Source organism: Lissotriton helveticus, chromosome 1_1 (genome assembly GCF_964261635.1).
Source record: "Lissotriton helveticus chromosome 1_1, aLisHel1.1, whole genome shotgun sequence".
NCBI classification, from domain to species: domain Eukaryota; kingdom Metazoa; phylum Chordata; class Amphibia; order Caudata; family Salamandridae; genus Lissotriton; species Lissotriton helveticus.
The window spans coordinates 1,326,681,454-1,326,705,850 of record NC_136057.1 but is presented as its reverse complement, the minus strand read 5'-3'; the positions used below and the strand labels follow the sequence as shown (position 1 = coordinate 1,326,705,850).

Here is a 24,397-nt window from a genome sequence, read left to right as displayed (position 1 = left end):
CCTTTCTAATCATAGCATTTGTTAATTAAGCAACATTAGGCCAATCGAAAACTGTCTTGGTTACTGAAGCTTAGGCCAACCTGAAACTGGGTTGATTACTGGAGCTGGCATCCAAATGGTTTAGCCTGGCTCTGGTGTGACTGGTGCACAGCTACCAGAAGAGCCCATGTTAAGGGACTCTGTATCAACAAATTCTAGAAAGCACAGTGAACCCTATTCTTTTGTTTATGAACCCTCATTCTGAAAAAAATAAGCTTGCTGGAACACAGGTACTTAGCCCACCCACAGGATAAAGATAATAACCATTCCTTATTTAGAAAATATACCAAATGGGACTAATTGAACATGTGATTAAATCTATATATTTCTTTTATTTATATGCACAAAAATATGTTCTTCTTAATACTTTATTCAAATGTAAATATTTGATATATTGACACATACTGAAAAAAAGCAAATATTGTCTTACTACATACAGCTATTGTCTAAGGACATTAATTAAAATGATAAATGCATTAAAAATTAGAAAGAAAATTATGTTGTGTTCCTTAGCCACTCCACAACAATATAATCCTTAAAAAAATATTTTGCATGTATATCTGCCTACACACATATAATGCATGTACCTTGGAATAACTTAATTTGAATACAAACAAAAAAGGAGTCCTAAAACCTAAAAACAAGGTCAAATTGTTGTCTGCAAGTTGATATGATGTATCAGCTATCCCACAAATTATTGCAGCCTTCTTCAGAACAATTCGAAATCAGTTAATGGCTGAATTATTTCCACTTCATTGCAGCATTGTGTATATTTCTTCAGTGGGTTTATATACCAAAGTCAACTTAACTTGTTTAAAAAGAATATTTAGTTTATTCAATTCAGAAAGCTCTCTAGTTTTAAACAACATCAGTTAGTCAATCCCGCAATTGTCATCGTACAGTTCTATTTCTACAATTTTGGTCAGAACCACATTTCAAAAGATATCTGCTTTGCACTGTCTGAATTTTTCAGAATGCCCTCAGGTAAACATTTTCAGACCCACACCAACTAAAGTATTTCAAAGATGCTATCCATTCACTGGAAGTGCCTACCTTCGGAGGGGTAGGCTGTGTAGAAAAGAAGAGTCCGGCCAGATCTAAGCTTGAATGCAAAATTAATGGGTCAGGCTCTAAACAAAGTGGGCCATTGAATTTCCATCACTCTGTAAAGTCACCAAATCTCTTCAAAACTCACCTTGGTAACAAAAAAAAACAGTGAACCCTGAGATATATGAAATTTGAAGTAGAAAGCACCAATTCCAAATGTAATTCCACATTTTCCAGAGGAAATCTGTGAATAAGTATGTACTTCATCAATTACATACAGCACCCGAGAGGACAGATATTTTCTGGGTGCGGTAAATATCTCACCCTATTCAGGGCTACTAGTAATCAAGGTTTAGAAGCATAAGAAAGGTGTGTGTGAGGGGTAGTAGGTTGAGGTAAAAAAGAGGGAGTGTGACGGAGTAGAAAATGCGTTGAACTGCGTAGGAGGAATAGAAGATTAAAGAAATAATTAGTAGGCCACGTTAATTCACTGCAGGAAATAAGGGGAATATCCAGCCCAACCCCTGATCTGGCTACTATTATTGATACAGATGAGTATTCCAGGCTGGGCCCAGTGAAATATGCTGACTTCCTCCCGGTGTAACTTGTCGACACCCGGACCCATTCAGAAGTGCCTGCATGTTGTCTGCTTTCCATTTGGAGTAACAATCGCTAGGTGGGGAAGAGGCTTTCTTATTTTCACTTCCAGCTGGGCCGAAATCAAAGACCATAAGCCATTCTTTCGTTCTAGTAATTTGAACCCTAACCAATGCCAATGCGAAAGCGTCCTCCTCAAAGTGGACAATATTTCAGCGGTCCGCTATATCAATCACCTTGGTAGCACAAGGTCGAAGGCCATTTCGGACCTGGCAGCGAATTTTAGACAGTATTGCCTAAGCCACCAGATCTCTGTCAGAGCGCAATACCTTCCCGGACAGGACAATCAGGTGGCGGATTTCCACTCAAGCCATTTCAACAATGCGAGTCTCTGGAAGCTACACCCGGAAGTGTTTGCAGATCTCCAGTGAGTATGGGGTCCCTTTCCAGTGGACTTCTTCGCTTCCAGGCTGGACCACCAGATTCCCCGGTTCTTCAGCTGGAGACCGGATCCCATGTTGGAGAAAACTGACCTATTCCTACAGGACTGGCGAGAGGAAGCGGGTTCTGCTTTTCCCCAGTTCACGAAGACAACAACAGTATTGGCCCAAGTTTGATGCCAGCGGTCGAGTGTGGTGATAAACTGCCAATTTGGAGTTCGCAAGTTTGGTTTCCGGTTCTACTGGAACTTTCTTGGGATTCTCCAATCCCACCCACCCCCCCGCTTTCCAGCACTTCTTCTCAACCCAGACAAGGATCCCCATCCGCTCATCATGCAAGGTTCCCAAGCCCTGGTGTGGCCGATTACGGAGGAAGATGGGCGGTCCCAGGCCTTTCGGGAGTAGCTGAGAAGTTCATGTCAACGGCCTGGGCTGACAGTACCATTAAACATTACCGCTCAACCAGGAGAAGGTGGTGCAGTTGGTGTGTGTGATGGGGTATCAATCCCGTGTCAGCAGATGTGACCTTTGTTCTGAATTTTTGGGCTAGCCTGGAGGAGGAAGACCTGCTTTACAGAACGATTAATACCTTCCATTTTGCTATTTCAGCAGGTCACAGCTTGGTGGATGGCTCCCCGGTGGGGGAACATCCTTTGGTCTGTCGCCTACTCTGAGGTATCCGTATATCCTTGCCTTGAGAGCCCAGATATTCCGTCCTTTGGGACTTCAATTAGGTCCTGAACCTGTTCCTCTCCTGGCAACCGAATAGATTCATTTCGCAGAAGGAGCTTTCGGCAAAACTAGCCATGCTCCTTTACCTAGTCCTGTGTAGACGGGTTTCGGACGTCCGGGCTCTGGACGTGTCAGGTAGAATTTTCTCCCCTTTAGGGGTTACTTTTACAATCCGTAGGCGGATAAAGACGGTAACTAAGTACAGTTCCTATCCTGCCTTCCCTGACTCCCCGAAGCTGTGCGTGGTGTCCTGTCTCAAACTATGTGAGGAGATGTTGGAGGACGTTCGTCCCCCCAGGTGAAAGTCAACTGCTCATCGCCATTAAAAAGCTGTATAAAGCTTTTTCCTCCCCCACTACAGCCCGTTGGGTGCGATGGGTGATCCAGGAAGCCGGCATTGATCCCTGGGCCTTTGGTGCTGATTCCACCAGAGGGGCGATGGTCTCTAAAGCATTTACCCTCGGAGCTCGTCTGGAAGACATTCTGAACGCAGCAGATTGGTCTTCAGACTCTACCTTCAAGCGGTTTTACTTCAAATCGGTGAGTGACATGGTTCACTCGGTGGTGAGCAAGCTTTAAACAAGCATAATCCTCGCCTCCGGTACTGACATAGAATGAAAAATGTCCTACCTAGCGTAACGGAAAGTTTCAATTCTATTAAGGACTCATAGACGAGGATTATCCCACCCAGGATACAACTTATTGTAACTTAAATTATTTAGTTTACTCAGGTTTACCTTGACCCTTCATGCTCTCATTTGTAGTTTTCCGTGACTTTCCCCCGACAGGGCCAATCCTTAGCCATGGCTGTTGCCTAATTGTATTGTTTGCTTCTGGCAGGAAATTCCAACAAACAGGAGTCGTGAAGCGTCCAAGCTGGCTGACCTTGAGCGACGAAAGAGGGGTAGTGGAGACTAACAGAGGACTATGAGGTGTTGGGAGCTCTGTGATTGGTGGACTCACCTGGACACTCTGGGCCAGATGTAGGTCAGCAAATACCGGTCGGTAACGGCCGATTTCGGCCGTTACCGACCGGTATTTGCCAATGGAGATGTACGGGCCTCAAAACATACAGAATCGGTATATTTACCGATTCGGTAAATGTACCGATTCTGTAAAATACCGAATCGGTAAATACAGATGTAGGTGGCACTGAAAACAGTGCCACAAGCCATTACCGATTCGTTATTTACCATGTAATACTATTGCATGGTAAATAACGTATTTTAGTGTACATGCACATCTGTGCATGTACACCTGTGCCATGTGGCACACATACATGCCCTAAAGCCAGAAACAGGGGTACAACAGGGTGTCAAAGTGACACCCTGTCCCCCTTGTCAAATCGGTCATTTTACCTATTCGGTAATTACCGAATCGGTATTTGCCATTGATTCCAATGGCCTTCAAGGCCCATAGGAATCAATGACAAATACAGATTCTGTAATTACAGAATCGGTAAATACCAAATCTTACCGATTCGGTATTTTTACCGATTTTTTTTCCTACATAGCAATTACCGATTAGTAAATACCGAATCAGTAAAATTAGGTATTTACCATTCGGTAATTTGCTATTACCTACATCTAGCCCAAAGTGTGTTAAAACTTTGTGGCATTCCCTATGTTTCATTTGAATGGTAGTTTTTTTAATAATCACTTTGAATGGCTGCTATTCAATGAAGTGGAGAAAGAATAGTATAATCTTCGCCTCCGAGTCCTCAATAGAATTGAAACTTTCCGTTCTGCTTGCTAGTACATTTTTCATTCTCCCTTTATAAATCTCTACATAAAGCTAATTCGTCAAAGCCTTCAGTGCCCCACATACGTTTAGTACGTGCTATGTAAATGTTGCAATATGACACAAAACAATTTGTATACAACTTTATAAAAGGGAATCAGAACATATACAAGATTTGGTTTCTTAGGTGGGACCTACGGCAGGATCCCCCACATATGTGTGAACAATATAGATTCTAAGCATAACTTTTTTTAGGTGTTGTGTTTTTGTTGTTTTGCTAATAGAGTCAGTTTGGATGTAGGTTTCATGGAGCCAGGGCAGGGGTTGACACTATTTAAGTATGAGAAAAATGTGTCTTATGTAACAGAAGCACAAGTTACTACTTGTGTAACGATATATCTGTAAGAGACATTAGTTTGTGGTAAATAAATAAATAATACCCTATTTTTGACTAGATTTATAGCATAACAGATAGCTCAATAAATAAGAGTCAAGATTCGAGGTAGTAGGAGTTTCTGCAGGTTTATTACAGCATAAGGACAGGATCAGGACAACCTGCATAGGAACAGAATGACAGGGCCCAGCAGGACAACTGGGGCCCAGCAGGGGAAAAGAGGCCCAGCAGCTGCTGGGGGTAGGTCTGGGATGAGCGCGCTCACATTTAATAACAAAACATTGACATATATACATAGTGCGAACACATAGCATTACATTGCAGTAGGCGTAACAGTGGGTGGAGCAGAAGGCGTGACGCGTAGCAGTCGCGAAAGATAACAGTAAAAAGAGGTGTAACTGGGAGTATACATAGACATGTGATGCGAACGTAACAGAATATGTCATGAATGGGCGGAAACATAGGAGGGGGCTACCTAAGGAGCCGGGACCTCTAACCTAATGGTGCGCGAAAACTGGCAATGACGTATTACTAGGAGAAGCTGGGGGCTACGAACTCTGTGCTAGGAGCAGAGACTAGAGTCTGGAGGGTCGGAGCGACATGTACCCAAACCCTATCTGGTATCTGATGTTTAGGGAACATGTTGATATGAACTAGAAGTCATGAGGGGAGAGGCTAACTTGACTCTAAGACTGGACCATGCATTATTCTACATGTAGTGCGTGATGAAGAATACTAAATGACCATTAAATACAGTATTTCTCTAACGTGGAGCCGAGTAGGCTAGACAATGACGGAAACTATTGATGCAGTTCAGTAGCTTAGGAATGCAGAAGAGGAGGACTGAACTGATAGCTGGAACTATAACATACTTTTGGCAGACTCAGAGGCAGAGCCAAGCTGCACCGGGCACTGCGAGGCAGGAAGTAAGTGAAGGGTCGAGGATACAGGTGGGGGCTGTATCGCTCCTCAGCGAGGCTTTCAGGAGACAGGAGCTGAATCCAGGGTCCGGGCCCTTTTGAGGCCTAGAAACGGGGATTTTATAATGGAATAACGTGCACACTGAGAAACGTGGCAACATTACTTTACATAGGCCTGATATTCGTAGTATTCACGAGGACTGGAAACTAACATACCAGAGGTGGACACAACTGTAATTGCGTCATTAATCGGACATGGGGAATAACATATGCATATTGGTCATGCACACATAACATATGATGGATGAGGCGTAGGGACACAGAACATGGCAAAATTTACTTTTCCACATTCCCTCCTTGTCACTACGTTTCCATCAGGAAACATCAATTTTCATGATACCATCTATCATTTCATACAGTACCATTTGCTCGTCTCGAATTGTCTTGGAACGGGATTTAGAACGGGGCTTGGGACTAGGAATACAAGAGGTAGCACACATGCTGCAAATCGCAGGGCCACATTGTATACAGAGGCAGCAGCTGAATATGATCGCTACTGCAATACCTAGGAAGGACAGGACTTTCCATCCCCATGCGGAAATTATATTCCAGAACCAACCGGACCATGTCCAGGTGCCTGGATCTTGATGTAACAGATGGGCAATTTTATGGAGTCTGGTTATAGCTGAATAAACAGACGGCGCGTTATTTGGAATGAAAATACAGCAACTAGATCCGATGACTCTACAGGCCCCGCCCCTATCGGCCAGTATGACGTCAAGGACGAGACGATTTTGCAAAACGACAAATCTCATAGCAGATTGTTCTTCGGTTAGGTTACCTAGAGCAGAGGCAGTCTCATTAACTACAGCTTCAAGGGTTCTTGTTAACCTACGGATCAGTTTACTATTCTGGACAGGTCCTACAAAGAAGAAGAAACCTTTATTGAAATCTGTATACTGTTCTAGAGTAGTTTCAGTATAATCGACAATTGGGGACTCCCTTCTATGTCTAATGTGTACTAGATGTGTGTTTCTGTGATAATCAGATGGGGCTAGGAAAACAGGTGGCAGTAGGAAGGCAATGTAACAGGTTCCCTCCCAATCGAGGGGCAGACGGACATATGCAGTTTGACCACAAATAAAATAAGAATGACGTGAAGCTTTGAAAACAGATTTCCCACTGTCACTATACTGAATAACAGTAGTACATTCACTATGACCTATGTGTATAGAACCATAACTTTGGACACATAATTCGCCTTTGACTGGTAGTACTGAAATAGCAGGTAAGTCTGGAGTAGTATCAGACTGAACATTCAGGACCATGAAATTCGACGAATAATTACCTAAATTATATACTTCATTTTCTAGATCTAAACCTGTCCTGTGGGGAAAACCTTGCTTGTCTGGAAAACATGTACTGTTAAGAAAAGACATATCTGTTGAGGACGACGTTAACGTGGACCATGCTCCACACGAACCATTATGTGAGAATGGATAAGGAAACAGTGGCAGAACTCCCTTCTGTGTCTGGAAAGGGGGGAGTCGACCACACACCCAACAATTAGTGGCATTGCTGGTCTGGTGTGAATAATGTAACATACGGATGAATGTGTTATTACGCATTGCGAGGCGGTATGAATATTCGTGAGGAGGCAGATCACTAAACGTGTGCTCTACCGTGGCATTAGCAGACATATTTACATGAGGAACTGGTAAATACAGGAAAAATGCGTAGCTGGTGCAGGAAATCATTATGCTGAGAAATAATATGAAACTCAGAAAAACGATACATTGAAGTGAACTTCGACTGACTCTCTCACTATGGGGGTCTATTTTATACATGTCAGAAACAATTTAACCGTTTCACCTAGGGGAGGACTTATACAATCAAACTGGCTGACTTATTAGACCTGAGCTTTAACTTATACTCCTGTTGCGGAGTTTTCTCTAACAAGGGAGGGGTTGTAATAATGTCCGGTGCGGGACAGTCCTTTAAAACAATGTTCTGGCAATCCTTTGAATCCTGGGAAATGTTCTTGGAAATGTTTTTGAAGACTTGCTTCGGTCCTTTGAAAAGTTTTACATGAGAAAGGTGTACCCACCCCTTCCTGCCTTCCAACTTGACGGCAGTTCGGGTGGTCAAGAGGACCTGACGTGGCTCCTTCCAACGTGGTTCCAGCGGACTTGATCTGTCAAAATTTCTGATCATCACCAAGGAACCTGGAACGATCTCGTGCGGTGCCACCTCGGTATTGTCTGGAAATGCGGCGGCAACCTGTGAACGACATGAGTTGAGGGCAGACATCAAGGAAGCTAGGTAATCTGTCAGCATATTACATGAAACATCGGTAATACTTCGGGGTCTAGGAGTACCCCACATGTTAGGGGGGCGGCCGAATACGACCTCATACGGGGACAGACCTGATCTGGAATGTGCGACCATACGCATGTAAAATAAAGCAACTGGCAGAGCTACTAGCCAGTCTACACCTTTGTCTTTACAGACTTTTGCTATACGGATTTTCAGAGTCTGATTATGTCTCTCGACTAGTCCAGCTGCTTCTGGATGGCGTACACAATGGAACTTCCACTGGTACCCTAACAACAGGGAAACGTGTCTCATGAGTTCTGAGGAGAATGGCTGGCCGTTATCAGAATATACGACTCTAGGGAGTCCGTATCTAGGGAAAAATTCACGAACCAACTGCTTGGCAGTGGTCGCGGCTGTGTAATCTGGGACTGGATATGCTTCTGTCCACCTGGACAAAGCGCATACTACTACAAGGACATACTTGAAACCTCGACATCGCTCCATCTGAATATAATCCATCTGGAGGACCTCAAAAGGGTGGTCAGGGGGCTGGAAACCACCTTGTTCCACCGGGACACTTTTACCTGGATTAAACTGACAACATATCATACAGGTACGGACTTTCTGCTTGGCTGCAGCTCGTAAATGCTTGTTGAACCAAATGTTCTGGATACTGTCTAACATAGCTTTTTCTCCTAAATGTGCTGGACTATGTGCGGTATTGATAATGACTTGAACCATAGAATCGGGGAGAAACCATGTGGCTCTACCCTTCGTTAACCATCCTTGATCTGTCTGGACCCCTCCTTGTACAGACCATTTCTTGATTTCATCGGGGGTAGCATGTAACTGAATATCTATGACATCTTGTGTAGGGTCCTTAACTGTCATGCATGTAATCAGATCTGGAGTATGTGTCATGTTTACTGGAATGTCTGGAGTCTGTGCTGTAAGCTTGGCTGTGCGGTCTGCTAGATCATTACCTTGGGAAATAATGTCAGTGACTTTCGTATGTGCTTTGCACTTCATGATAGCAATAGATGTCGGTAAATGTATGGCATCTAACAGGGCTTGAATAAGGAGACCATGCTGAATCTTGGTTCCATGAGAAGTCATGAAACCTCTCTCCTGCCAGAGCACTCCGAAGTCGTGTACAACTCCGAATGCGTAACGTGAATCTGTGTAAACATTAACTTTCAGGTTCTTGGCGTGTATACAGGCTTGTGTCAGAGCAACTAGCTCTGCTGCTTGAGCGGACAGAGTATCAATACGGTGTGTTTCAATAACTTCAGTGTCAGTAGTCACTGCATACGCGGCGACTAGTTCTCCTGTACTAGTTCTCATACATGAACCATCCACATAAAGTGTCAGGTCAGGATCTGGTAACGGAATGTCTGTCAGGTCTTGTCTTGGTTTTGTCGTAATGTTAACTACTTCCACACAATCATGTGGGTCTGGATTTGAATTAACTGATGGTAACAGTGTAGCAGGATTCAGAACGTTGCAGCGTCTAATTTCTATGTGTGGCTGGAACAGTGTCAATTCATAACCTGTTAAACGTGCAATTGTCAAGTGCTGAGTTTGTGTTCGGTTTAAAAGAACTTCTACTGAATGTGGAACTTGTACTGTCAGGGAATGTCCTAAAACTATGGAATCACTTTGTCTGATAGCTAGTGCTGTGGCTGCAACTGACTTGAGGCACGCAGGCAACGCCTGGGCGACTGGATCTAATGTGCTCGAAAAATAAGCACAGGGCTTGTATTGACCTGCTTGATCTTGTGTGAGAACAGATAATGCTGTACCTTCGCGTTCAGTAACAAAAAGTGTAAAAGGCTTACTGTAGTTCGGTGTAGCTAGAACTGGAGCTTGACATAGGGCTTTCTTTAACTCGTTGAAACTAAGTGTATGTTCAGATGTCCAAGGGAGGACAGTCGATACGGCTGCCTCCTGTGTCGTTAACTGTATCAGTGGCTTGGCTAGAAATGCATACTGGGGAATCCATTGTCTACAATAAGAAGTAAGGCCGATAAAGGCACGTACCTCCTTCTGGGTTCTGGGCTGGGGAAGACTCGCTATTAACTGGATACGGTCGGGTGTCAACTGCCTACCCCTCTTGGACAGCAAGTGTCCTAAGTATACCACTTGCTGGACACAGAATTGAAGCTTTGAAGGTGACACCTTGTGCCCCATCTCGGCTAGAAAATACAGAACTGTAAGTGATGCTCGCTCGCAAGCACGTTCAGAACGGGCTGTGATCAGTAGATCATCGACATACTGGAGCAGGGCAGTGTCAGTTGGCATGTGAATATTGTCTAGTTGTCTCTTGAGTGCTTGACTGTAAATACTAGGGCTTTCTGTGAAACCTTGAGGAGCGCGTGTAAACATATAGCTCCTTCCATTTAAACAAAATCCGAAAAGAAACTGGCTGTCTGGATGAATTGGAACACTAAAAAAATGCATTCTTGAGGTCAATGACAGTGAAAAACATGGCTTCGGAATCAATGGCTGTTAACAGGGAAGAGATGTCTGGAACAACTGGGTACTGAGGAATTATACATTTATTAAGCTCTCGTAAATCAATCACTAATCGATATACTGGGGGTGCATTTGGATCAGTACGTTTCATGACTGGAATGATCGGAGAATTGCATACATTGGAGTCAGTTTCTACAACTACTCCTTGAGCCATGAGCTCGTCAATAATTTTGGATAAGGCTGCTACAGCCTCAGGTGGCAATCTGTACTGTCTGATTCGGGGTAACACTACACCTGGCTTGAGAGTCACACGATGGGGTGTGATTTGCATGTAACCTACATCAGTTGGACCTTGCGCCCATAAATGCTGCGGAACATTAGACAATCTTGAATCAAAATCTCGTAACACATAGTGACCCTTAAAGTCACGTAGGAACAGACGTATTCCCTCTGGGGAACAGCAAATAACTGCACCTAACTCTTTCAGTGTCTTAATACCTAACAGATTTTCTGGACATGACTTAGTAAGTAACAGATCAGTAGTACGGGACAATGGACCTACTTCTAGAGTAACTGGCTTTGATATCTCATTAACGATGGGTTTTCCTGAAAATCCAAGGGAAACATTTCTTGAGCCTGAGAGCGGAGCCCCTGGAACTTCGGCATGACTAATTGTGGTCCTACTTGCCCCTGTATCGATCAAAAATTTTCTGTCTTTCCCTAATACTTGGCTGTGAACATAGGGACCTTCTTGATCTACAGGTATCTCGATGAGAGGCAAGCCTACCTCCCTCTCTAGGCTGTTTCATGAATATGACTGGTACTCTGGATACTCAGACTGTGCATACTGGTACATCTGCGATGTAACATGCTGTGTTGCAGCAATAGGCTGCGGTACTGTAACTGTCTGTTGTGCATTCTGTGGCTGAGGAATCTGTGAAACTTGTTCTTGTCTAGGCGGACGTGGTCTTTCTTTAGTCTTACCAGTAGCTATATTATGTTTCAGAACTGCACACTCGTTTATAAAATGACCTGGCTGTTTACAATAATTGCAGTTCCCTTTAACGGGAGCTGCAGGATGACTGGCTTGATTCGGACCCCTCTTCTGACTGTCTTGAGGAACAGATTGTGCAACTAGCACTTTCATTTTCGTGTCTTTCATACGTTTTCTCTCGTGTTCTTGCTCTTCTCTGATTCTATTCTGGTGATACTGGAGCATCTGGAGCATCTGGGACGGAGTATTTGCTTGCCAGGTGCTTTCGACTTTCAAAACTCGGTTTTTAATTTGTGGACTTGAATTCTCGACTAATTTGGTAACGAAAAGATGAGGGTATGACTCACTACTTGTCTTAAGACCACTGTTAATACTGAAACATTTCTCGAATCTAGAATAAAAATCACTAATGTCTTCATCTTGTTTCTGTTTACAGGCTGAGATTGCATCCCAGTCTTCTTTCCTAGTTGTCAATAATCTGGGTAAAACTTGAATCAATAATTCTGGTAATTCTTTACATTTATCTCCAAGACCGGTACCTGGTACTCGTGCCTTGTCTTCAGCTTCTAGAGCTGCCCAATCGATCTTTTTCTCTCCCACCTCCCATTCTTTTTCTTTTAACTTTTCATACACCCCTGCGGGTAACAGGACCTTTAACATTTTAATGATATCTGGGTAAGTGTATTCTCCCATACGGAGCATGTCTTTTAATTCTCTATGGAACCCTGCTGGATCTTTGTCATGGCAGGGAATTAATTTCTTCATCTCGAGGAGTTCCATCTTTGAAATCGGAGTGTATACAAACACTCGTTGCATTACGCCACCCGCCCCTTGGACTGGGTGGACTTCTCGTAACGGATTCTGTCTGTCTATGTAAAACGATTTACTTTCTGGGGGTGAGACATGAACAAAATGCGGGTTCAAAAACGTTCTATATTTGTGGCGCTGTTCTAGAATGACAATAATTAAATCGGTACCTAGACCTCTCCATTTATACTGGAGTAACTCGTTCAGGATATCGTGTAACGGGCCTGGATCAGAATGTTGACACTCATACAGAGTAATGAGGTGCTGGATCATATACATACCCACCAGTCGCTGCTCGGCTGGGGGCAGTTTCAGAAACATTTGTGCCACTATTTCGTCTGGAAAAGTGGTAGAATCAGTAATCCATCGGACTGCTGATCGGGCTAGTTCTTGTTCATGCATGGTACTTAACTCACTATAACCGACTCGTGATTTCAGAATGTGATCGGTAGCTTGAAATACTTGTTCTAGAGAACCTTGTTCTGCTGCTGAATGATGAAAAATAGACTTGGGTTCTAGACGTAAATGGCGATCTGGAAATCTAGATTTTCCTACATACGCTATTCTGGCAGAATTCTCGTCTTCCTCTTCAGGATCAGAGATACTTTCTTTCTCGCTTACTTGTGCTACTTTACGCTGTTCGTGTAACCTTACTATTTCTTTACGAATTTTCTTGTACATACTCTCCATGGCACTGACGGTCTTGTGCTTACCCTCGGCTATATTATCACTCCACCTTGTCAGGATTCTCATTTCGGCGGGATCTTTAGACGGGTAATCTTGTTCTCTTATTAGACAATTGATCAGGAACTTTAATATCATGAGCTGAATCTCGGCTTTCCTTTGAGACATAATCTCGCCAATACTTTCTGGATCATCCCCTGTACGGATGAAACGATATATTCTGTCTAGATCTTCTTTCATATTCGGCAAGGTGACTAGATACTCGGTCACTCTCCTTACACGTAAGGAATATAAAACCATAGTATATTCGCCTGGAACTGGATCATAAACACATTCGTTAAGGGCTTGCCTGATTTCTGTAACAGACTTATTACTTTTAGGAGTACGCTGTGATGCTTGAGCATGTAATTCGAGTGCTGATAAACGCTTGTGTGGCGGCGGGGTTTGAGGAGCAGCTCCTCCTGCGGCCCCTAAACTGGAGTCGTCTACTGAGGCTCTACGTCCTGGCAGAGTGGGAAGTGGAACTATAGGCTGGACCGGGGGTACCGTAACAGGTACTCCGGTGTCTGGAGGAACATGAATTACCTGGTTTACAGGGACTGGCGGAGCGCGAACAGGATTGGCATATTCGGGGACTGTGTCGTCCAAATAGGACGAAATAAAAATATCAGCTGCGGTCGGTTTGTGACGTAGCTTGGTCGGAACTAATGGTGGCGGGAAATTACTGGATGCCTCTGGGGTCGCTTTTTGCACACCTTCGGCAAGAAGAGGATACATACCCTTAATAAGGGCATGCCTCTGTCTGTCTGACTGTTCGGTTTTGACTTGTTCACCTATCTCGATTAATTCTTTTTCTTGGGCTCGTTCTTGGGATTCTCTACTTAACTCTGACTTTCTGACTTCCTTTTCCGTTCTTTTATGAGCTTCCTTACGCCATAACTCGATGGCATCTTTCTGTGACTGTCTGGCTTTCTTTTTCCATAATGCTTCTTCTACTCGCATGATACATTCGGCATCCCATGTACCCGATACGGGCCATCTATACTTTTCTTCTAACTGTTTGGTATACTCTACCCACAAATCTAGATACATTATGGCGCTTATGCCATGTTTCTGATACATAAAGTGACCTGGACTGTCCCTAGGCGGGACAGGAACTGCTTCCTCTAACAGACCCTTTCTGGTTTTTAACTGACGTAACTTGGAAAAGAGCGGCATTCTAAACTTGAATCGGAACACAATACAATACACGAAAAACAATAACAATTGGGAAAACAATTCAGGCATACCACGACATTGGAAATACGTTAAACAATATCATAACATAACAGTTCGAACAGAATACTACCTGAAAATACTGAAAACAGAAACAGAACAGAATTCTCGAGAACGGAACAGACTAGAGTTGCTGGATGCACTGCTATAACAGTACGGAACATACCGGTCCCATAAAGGAACACATCAAGACCCGTATCCACCTAGGTGAACACTTCGTTTGTGGGCTTGGGTACCACCAACCCACGGACCAGGAGTCAATTTAGACTGACCCTGTCTAGATACTACCCCAGCAATGGTACTCACCGGGCAATACGGAACGGAAAGCCTCGGACGGGACTGGACTACGACGGACTTCGGACTTCGGACTTCAGTTACGGGTGGGCCTCCGGATACCTCGGACCTTGGACTCTCGGCTTGGGCTCTGGTCGGGACTCGCCGCGTTCCTCCACCGTCTCGTTTGGATGCTGGACCGCCTCCTCCGTCTCCTCCGTGGGCCTGAGGGATACTTGGAGCAGAAATATCTGCCAGTGCACGGTATGGTTCCGTCACGACTGCAGAGGGTCAGGGGGTCGGCGTGGCTTCACCGACGCGTGGGGAAAGGGCAAGTCCCTATTCGGGCGCCATTATGTGGTAAATAAATAAATAATACCCTATTTTTGACTAGATTTATAGCATAACAGATAGCTCAATAAATAAGAGTCAAGATTCGAGGTAGTAGGAGTTTCTGCAGGTTTATTACAGCATAAGGACAGGATCAGGACAACCTGCATAGGAACAGAATGACAGGGCCCAGCAGGACAACTGGGGCCCAGCAGGGGAAAAGAGGCCCAGCAGCTGCTGGGGGTAGGTCTGGGATGAGCGCGCTCACATTTAATAACAAAACATTGACATATATACATAGTGCGAACACATAGCATTACATTGCAGTAGGCGTAACAGTGGGTGGAGCAGAAGGCGTGACGCGTAGCAGTCGCGAAAGATAACAGTAAAAAGAGGTGTAACTGGGAGTATACATAGACATGTGATGCGAACGTAACAGAATATGTCATGAATGGGCGGAAACATAGGAGGGGGCTACCTAAGGAGCCGGGACCTCTAACCTAATGGTGCGCGAAAACTGGCAATGACGTATTACTAGGAGAAGCTGGGGGCTACGAACTCTGTGCTAGGAGCAGAGACTAGAGTCTGGAGGGTCGGAGCGACATGTACCCAAACCCTATCTGGTATCTGATGTTTAGGGAACATGTTGATATGAACTAGAAGTCATGAGGGGAGAGGCTAACTTGACTCTAAGACTGGACCATGCATTATTCTACATGTAGTGCGTGATGAAGAATACTAAATGACCATTAAATACAGTATTTCTCTAACGTGGAGCCGAGTAGGCTAGACAATGACGGAAACTATTGATGCAGTTCAGTAGCTTAGGAATGCAGAAGAGGAGGACTGAACTGATAGCTGGAACTATAACATACTTTTGGCAGACTCAGAGGCAGAGCCAAGCTGCACCGGGCACTGCGAGGCAGGAAGTAAGTGAAGGGTCGAGGATACAGGTGGGGGCTGTATCGCTCCTCAGCGAGGCTTTCAGGAGACAGGAGCTGAATCCAGGGTCCGGGCCCTTTTGAGGCCTAGAAACGGGGATTTTATAATGGAATAACGTGCACACTGAGAAACGTGGCAACATTACTTTACATAGGCCTGATATTCGTAGTATTCACGAGGACTGGAAACTAACATACCAGAGGTGGACACAACTGTAATTGCGTCATTAATCGGACATGGGGAATAACATATGCATATTGGTCATGCACACATAACATATGATGGATGAGGCGTAGGGACACAGAACATGGCAAAATTTACTTTTCCACAAGTTAGTGATAGATTCCTTACCTTAGAATATCCCCAGGCGTCAGACTGGATCCGGAAATTTTTGCGTAGCAGTATCCTTGCGCGTCGGTAGACGTCGTCTGCGGCTCCGCGTCCGTCGTCGGCATCGTGGGCGCCGTGATGACGTCGTCGGAGTACTTAGACGCCGCCTCCGCGTGCTGACGTCAGTCCTTAGACACAGCTTTTCCGCGCCAGAAACACAGAGCCATGTTAAAAACCAACACTGGTGCCATTGAAACTAGGGCCCTGAAGGGGATGACCTTAACCCTAGATATCGGTTCGCAGAACTGGGAGGATGGGTGGGTCGGTAAGGAATCTATCACTAACTAATGTCTCTTACAGATATATCGTTACACAAGTAGTAACTTGTGCATCTGAAAGAGACACGTTAGTGATAGATTCCTTACCTTAGAATAGATTCCCCAGCAATACCAACCCCGGTGGTGGGTCTGCGAACCAATAATCTCACCAGAAAGTCCTGGAGGACGGAACGGCCAAAGAAGCCATCCCTCCGAACTTGACTGTCCAGGCAATAGTGTCTTGCAAACATGTGCAGCGAGGCCCACGTAGCTGCCTGGCAAATGTCCTGCAAGGGCACTCCCCGGCCCAGGGCAGTGGTAGTCGCCGTGGCCCGAGTGGAATGAGCCCTCAATCCAACAGGGGGCTCCTTCTTAGCCAAGGAGTAACATGCCTGGATACACAAGATGATCCACCGAGAGATGGTCCGCTTGTACACCGCCTTTCCCTTCTTAGCGCCCACGTAACCAACAAAGAGTTGGTCATCCCCCCGGAACTGGCGTGTGCGATCCAGATAGTAAGAGAGCGCACGTTTTGGGTCCAGACGGTGCAGCCTCTCTTCCTCTTTTGAGGGATGCGGAGGTGGAAAGAAGGTGGGCAAGTTAATGGACTGCCCGATATGGAAGGCCGTGACAACCTTGGGCAGGAAAGAGGGTCTTGTCCGCAACACAACCTTGTCCGGATGAACAGAGAGGAAAGGAGGTGTGGAAGAAAGAGCCTGGAGCTCACTCACTCTCCTGGCAGAGGTGATGGCAACCAGGAAAGCAGTCTTCAATGTAAGAAGACGGAGAGGACAGTTATGGAGCGGCTCAAAGGGAGCACACATCAGGTACGTAAGTACAAGGTTCAAGTCCCACTGGGGCATCACAACAGTTACAGGAGGAAACATGTGTGTGATGCCCTTCAGAAAACAAGTTGCAATAGGGGACTTGAACAAAGAAGGTTGATCAGGCAGCCTTAGGAAGGTGGAAAGGGCAGAAAGGTAGCCCTTGGTAGTGCCCAGAGCAGAGCCCTGCTGGGCAAGATAAAGAAGGAAGAGAAGAACCTCAGAAAGAGGGGCAGAAAGTGAATCCACAGCCTTTGCTGTGCACCATGCCACAAACTTATTCCACCTGCAGGCATATACCGATTTTGTGAAGGGACGCCTGGCTGCCAGAATGACATTACAGACTTCAGGATGCAAGTCAAATGGCCTCAACTGTCGTCGCTCAATCTCCAAGCATGGAGGTGGAGACTGGACAGGTTCGGGTGGAGGACCGTCCCCTGCTGCTGCGACAGAAGGTCCTCTTGAAGAGGCAGACGAACCGGGGGATCGGCTGACATACTGAGTAGCTCGGGATACCAGTACCTTCGTGCCCAGTCCGGAGCCACAAGGATGACTTGGGCCAGGTCGCGCTTGATCTTCTTCAGCACTCTGGGCAGAAGTGGTATAGGCGGAAAGGCGTACAACAGACCGCAACTCCACTCGCGACGAAAAGCGTCTCCGAGCGAGTGCCGCCTTGGAAATTCCAACGCGCAGAACTGATGACATTGCGCGTTCTCTTCGGTGGCGAATAGATCTAACCAAGGCTCTCCCCACTGCTGAAAGAGGCCTTGCGCCACGTCCGAGTTCGTCCGCCCTGGCGTTCAGAGAACCTGCCAGGTGTTGAACCACCAGGGTCACGCCCTGATGTTCCAGCCACTGCCGGAGGCGCAGAGCCTTCTGGCAAAGGGTCCACGACCCCACCCTGCCCTGTTTGTTGCAGTACCACATGGCGGTGGTGTTGTCCATGAACACCTGCACTACACTCCCCCGGACAGAGGGGAGGAATGCCTTCAGTGCTAGACGAATCGCCCGCAGCTCCAAAAGGTTGATATGGAGCCAGGACTCCGCCGGAGACCAGAGGCCTCTGATCCCTGCCTCTCCCATGTGGCCTCCCCAGCCCTGGAGGGACGCGTCCGTCACAACTACGTGCTCTGGTTGGGGAAGAGAGAGGAATCTGCCGCTGACCCATTCGCGGTCCGTGAGCCACCACTGCAGCTGTCTCGCAGTGCCCTCCGAGATCAGGACATGGTCGGATAGGTTGCCCTGATGCTGGGTCCACTGAAACTTCAGGTCCCACTGCAGAGCCCGCAACCGCCACCGGGCATGATGCACCAGAAGGATGCAGGAGGCCATCAGCCCCAGAAGCCGCACCGTCAACCCGGGATAAAGGCTGAAAGAGTGGAATCAGAGCCTGAATATCCCGAACCTGCTGTTTGGGTGGATAAACCCGAAACTGCGCCGAGTCGAGAACCGCTCCGATGAAGAGGAGCTTCTGAGAGGGGCACAGGTGTGACTTCGGCACATTAATGGAGAACCCCAGCTGGTGCAGGAGATCTGCCGTCGTCTGTAGGTGGCTGACGACTGTCTGGGGCGAGCCCGCCTTCAACAACCAGTCGTCGAGGTAGGGGAAGACTGAAACTCGTAACCTGCGCAGTTGAGCTGCGACCACCGCCATCACCTTTGTGAACACCCGTGGGGCACTGGTAAGGCCGAAGGGGAGCACGGTAAACTGAAAGTGCTCGTGGCCAACCGTGAACCGCAGGTAGCGTCGGTGGGCAGGTAGGACGGGGATGTGGAAATAAGCGTCCTGCAAGTCCAACGCTACCATCCAGTCTCCTGGGTCCGGAGGAAGCCGTTGAGGTTCCGTGGGTCCAAGATAGGGCGTGGGCCCCCTTTGCCCTTCTTGGGTATCAGAAAGTAGTGGGAGTAGCAACCACACCCTACTTCTGGAGGAAGTGTGGCTCAATGGTTAGAGCGGCAGACCCTGATGCAGAGTTCTGGTCAGGGACCAGGGTTCGATTCCCGCCTCGGCGGGGTCTCGGGCTCAATTTCCCCGGACCTGTTAATTCTCTCGCCTCAGTGCCTATTCTAATCACGAGCCCCACGCTGCAACTCTGGGCAATAGCTTGCTTAGCCTCCACACCGGCCCCAACAGCGCTAAGGATGCCTGGCTTCACCCTGGGGGTGCCCAGGAGTGGACACTTCACAGGGAAAGCCAGGAGGGGTTCCACAGCGGTGTGAGTATCAGCGCCAGGAAGCCGAATAGGCGACAACGCAAGGTGACCGTCTGGTGACAGTGCGCTCTATAAGTACCATGACATTTACATTTACATTCTGGCCCAGGAACGCGCTCGATGGCCCCCTTTGCCAAGAGGGCCGTAACTTCCTCCTGCAAATGTCGCAAATGATCCCCCGATACGCGGTGGTATTGCGGTGGCATGGCTGGTGGGGTCGCCTCGAATGGGATGGAGTAGCCCCTTCGGACGATTTGCAGCACCCACCTGTCCGATGTGACAGTGCGCCAGTGGAGGAGGTGATGGCGAACCCTGCCCCCCACTGGCGTCACATGGGCCTGAAAGCACGGACTAGGAGGGTTTTGAGGTGAATGCTGCGGGGGAGGGTGTGGACGGGCCTCGCTGTTGTCCCCGACTGCCTCCACGGCGGTTTCCACGGCTGCCACCGCGTTGGATGTTAGTCTGCGGTGCGTGGCTGGCAGCACGTGTGGGGGCGCCCCTTCCTTGGCCACGACAGGAGCGAAAGGCACCCGTTTGCTGGCGCAGGGCCGAGAGGCCCAAGGACCTGGCGGTAGCCCTGGAGTCCTTAAAGCGCTCAAGTGCATGGTCTGCCTTGTCGCCAAAAAGGCGACGGCCATCAAACGGAATGTCCATGAGTGTATTCTGGACATCGACCTAGAAGTTGGCGGACCTCAACCAGGTGTGGCGACGAATCGCCACCGTCGTTGCCATCGCCCTGCCCAGTGAGTCGGTGGTATCCAGACCACACCGGATAGAATACAGCGCTGCATCTCGGCCCTCCACAAGGGAGTTTAGCCCGTACCTCCAACGGGCATTCTGGCAGCACGTCTGCGATTGTATCCTACAGAGAGTGGGTGTAGCGGCCCAAGAGGCATGCAGTGTTGGAAGACCACAGTCCCAGGAGAATACCTTTTTGCCGTATTGCTCATACCTCTTGGATTCGCTGTCAGGTGGAGCCGACGGGAATGCGGTCTGGGAATTCGAAGCCTGGATAACCAGGCTCTCAGGGGTGGGGTGGCTGGACAGGAAACAAGGGTCGCCCGGGGCCGGGCGGTGGCGTCTGGCCACGTTCCTATCTACAGGCGAACCTGTAGCGGGCCTGGACCAAGTGCCCAAAAGAACATCGGTTAAGGCCTCATTAAACGGCAGCAGAGGCTCAGCCGAGCTTGACTGCGGTTTAAGGACCTCAGTGAGGAGGTTAGTCCTCACGGCTGCGACGGGAAACTCAAGGCCCAAGGCCATGGCCGCCCGCGTCAACACCACACTGTTGGTTGTCCCCTCCTCCGTAGCCACGGTAGGAGGTGAGACAAAACCAGTGTCTGGCGAGGTGTCCAGACCACTGGCATCCCCAAGTCCACCTGTCCAGTCCTCCTGGGACTGACACTCACGTGTCAGAGGGTCCTCAGACCCCTCCCAATACTCCTCATAACCCATCTCCTGATATTCAGGGGTGTCAAATGATGGGGCCGGTTCATGGAAGTAAAACTCTCCAAACGGCGTCGAGAGCGGCGCCGGAACCGGATCGAGGGAGGCATCGGGGACGGCGCCGCCCGAAGACGGCGCCGGAGGCGGCGTCTAAGTACACCGACGACGGACGCGGAGCCGCAGACGACGCCTACTGGCGCGCAAGGGTACTGCTATGCAAACATTTCCGGATCCAGTCTGACACCTGGGGATATTCTAAGGTAAGGAATCTATCACTAACGTGTCTCTTTCAGATACAACTGCTTCAGGGATCTCCAACGTTTTCTGTGATTAGAGCTACTTATGTTGGATGAAAATCATCCCGAACTATTAATATTATTAGAGTTGTATTAAGGACCACATCAGGCACATTAGTGGCCACCATATGCAATATACGAGCAGTGATCACTTCAGTTCATCAGGCATAGTTGTCAACAGTAACGTAGCAAGCATCGGCAAAGCAAATAGATTTTTTTCGCCTGCAAAAGCTATTGGGTTTGTCAATGTAGGGATCGGATGTGGCATAACAGCAAGAGTTCCAGACTTTGGAGCTGAGATCCTGATGTGATCCTTGGTGTCAACTCAACATCCTGTGATTGTGGGCAAATCATTTACTCTCCCTGCATGTGACTATATAGATGTAGCATAAATGAAAGAGTTGCAGACTTAGGGAACCAGGTTAGAGTCTCGGCATCGGCTTAACATCCTGTGATCCTAGAATAGGAAGTCTTACAGGAGAGAATATATAGCGAGACTAGTGAGTGAAAATAGTGAAACGAAGAAATGTATAAGGGAGGACAAAGAAAGGTTTGTGAGGAGGAATAAGATGTCAACGTGAGTGATAGCTGGTAGGGTCAAGTCCTGAGCAGAGCACCGAGATGGTAGCTGGCCACTGGGGAGTGGAGAGATGGTGGGCAGAGTTGGGTTCTGAGTGGAGCGGGAGGATGGCAGATAGTCGCTGGGGAGCAAGGAGAGAGTGGGTAGAGCCAAGTCTCGACCTCTGTGTGTGCAGGTAGGGGTGTCAGTAGGCGGCGCTGAGAGCGTCCAAGGCTCTGGCTGGTTTCTGGGCTGCTCTGGGCACAGTGGCTCTCAGCTAAACAGAAATTTCCTGTGAGGGAGTCAGCGTGCCTCTTTGCTGCGGTCCTAGGCTCGGGTCTCTGTCAGCTGGGAAGATGTGGGGACTGAGGCGCATGATGGGCTGCACGGTGAGTGGCAAGAATAAAGCTGCAGCCGAGCTGTCCAAGGGGTTTAGAATCTGCGAGATGACGGAGAGAAGGCGGTGCTGAAGTTCAAGAAACTGCTGCTGTATTAGAGGTCAGAGAGGAGGGGACAAGCAGGGGTGCTGCTAGGTATGGAATCGGGGGCTAAACTGTCAAGTGACTGCGGACACATGGAGAGGATTCCAGACACGCACTCTGTAAGAGCGCCTGTGGTAAATTTAAAAAAGAGTACCTGCAACCAGTGAAAGGACACAGGAAGCAGTACTTGGTACAAGCTCCACAACTTGGACTAGAACTCTGAAGCCTAGGAGGAAGTTGGATGGCAGGAGGATCGGCTGACCAATAAGAAGAGAGGAACCGTAAGAGATGTAGAAGCCAGCCAACAGAAAATAACGGTAATTAAAGGACGGGCTCTAAGCCTCTTTTATGTTTTTTTTTTAATTACAAGAGATTTTGCAAGCACAATGCAAGCATTGTGCAGGCGAAACGTAAAAAAGGCTTTGCTAATATGGAATATCTGTATATGGGTAATACATACCAGCCATAGTAGCAATGCTCTTGGCATCAATGGCATAGTATTAATATTACATTTCCCCAACACCGCATGATTTAGCAGTCAAATAATAGCTTTAAAAAAGTTGAATATGCTGTAAGGAGGACATGTATTATAATGGACATGGCGTGCTATCAGAAATTGGTCCTGCTCAATTCCAAACGTTGAGCATGCCTCCCTCTAACATAACTACACACACACACTAGCATTTTTCACCAAACATCACCTTAAATGTTTTCAGAGTGCATTTTCATCTTGAATTTATGCTTTTACATTTTGGAATACATACATTAATTAAATCAAACAAAAGCCTCTAATTTAGTAAGCTGAGCTGCAGAGAGGCGTAGCTCATGAGTTACTTGAGAATCCTGAAGTGGTTGGTGTATGCATGCCAACACACGGGATTCAGCCAGGAGACTCCCAACTTTATTTATCCCGGCTTTATTTTAGTGGTCTCCCCCTAAAATTACCTCCAATTCAATGCAAGTCAGTGGGGAAAATACATTGTCCAGATTTTTCTTTTTCTGTGTGTCCCTCTTGTGTTTCTAAATGTTACCATGTACGTTAATGGTTCCTGGCTGGAGGCATTAATTTGATTAAACATGCAATCTTTTTTAAGTAGTACATTTGTTTTTGTGAAAAGTGTGCATGGCCTCGGAGGGCAGAAAAGCATTCTACCAGATTTCAAAAATCTGTTTTGTGCCTAAGACTTACTATTTTCGGTCTGACATCTTCCCACTTTTGAGTACTGCTGGAAGGAGTCTAAAAGTAAAACAGAAAAGAAGTCTTTAAGTAGTGGAAATGTGTTACTGTACAACCTATACATGTACACTTTTAGATTTATAAATCCACAGAAATACACCGGAGGCCAGATTCACAAAGCAACTCCTGTGCATCTACTCCTAAGCATATGCACAGATTTAAGAATTTTTGGCTCTTCTGAATCCTTACCAGTGGTATATTTGGAAAGCTGTGCCATTCACAGTATTCCAGATGGGCCCTTGAGAAAGTCTTGAAACTTTTTGTGGTTAGGTACTCCTCACAGATTGGAATTGTACACACTGTGCAGCGCCGCTGTGCAATTGCATGTTTATTTCTTCTTGTTTTTTTATACACAGAACATTTTTTCTATTTGGAGAATCAACTATCCCTATAGCCCTGGAGGGTTGGGTGAGGTCTCTTCCTCTTCACATCATAGAAAGGGATTGAGTCCAGCATTTGTCTGGTGTAAATCTACACCTCTATTCAAATAGTGGAAGGGTCAGGGATGAGTTTTTGAATGTTATGAGAATGTAGGGTGATATTATGTAGGAGTAAATGGATCTGAGTCTGAATAGTCACCTTTTGTGAGTCTATTGCGAGAAATAATCCAGCCAATTTCGATTGCAAAAGCGCTTTTATGAACGAAAATGGTTTGGTGAATCAGTCCTAAGATGTCTAGCATGACCAC

At 46.9% G+C, this 24,397-nt stretch overlaps 1 protein-coding gene across 15 annotated transcripts in view; it reads right to left on the bottom strand.

Annotated features, from left to right (window-relative positions):
* Positions 1-24,397, bottom strand: part of LOC144823590 (uncharacterized) — a 739,799-nt gene that overhangs the window by 401,286 nt on the left and 314,116 nt on the right. For all 15 annotated transcript variants that reach the window (XM_078682228.1, XM_078682261.1, XM_078682304.1 and 12 more), the window contains one exon: positions 23,662-23,709. In XM_078682228.1, the coding sequence (XP_078538354.1) occupies positions 23,662-23,709 (48 nt within the window). The remainder of the gene's footprint in view (positions 1-23,661; positions 23,710-24,397) is intronic.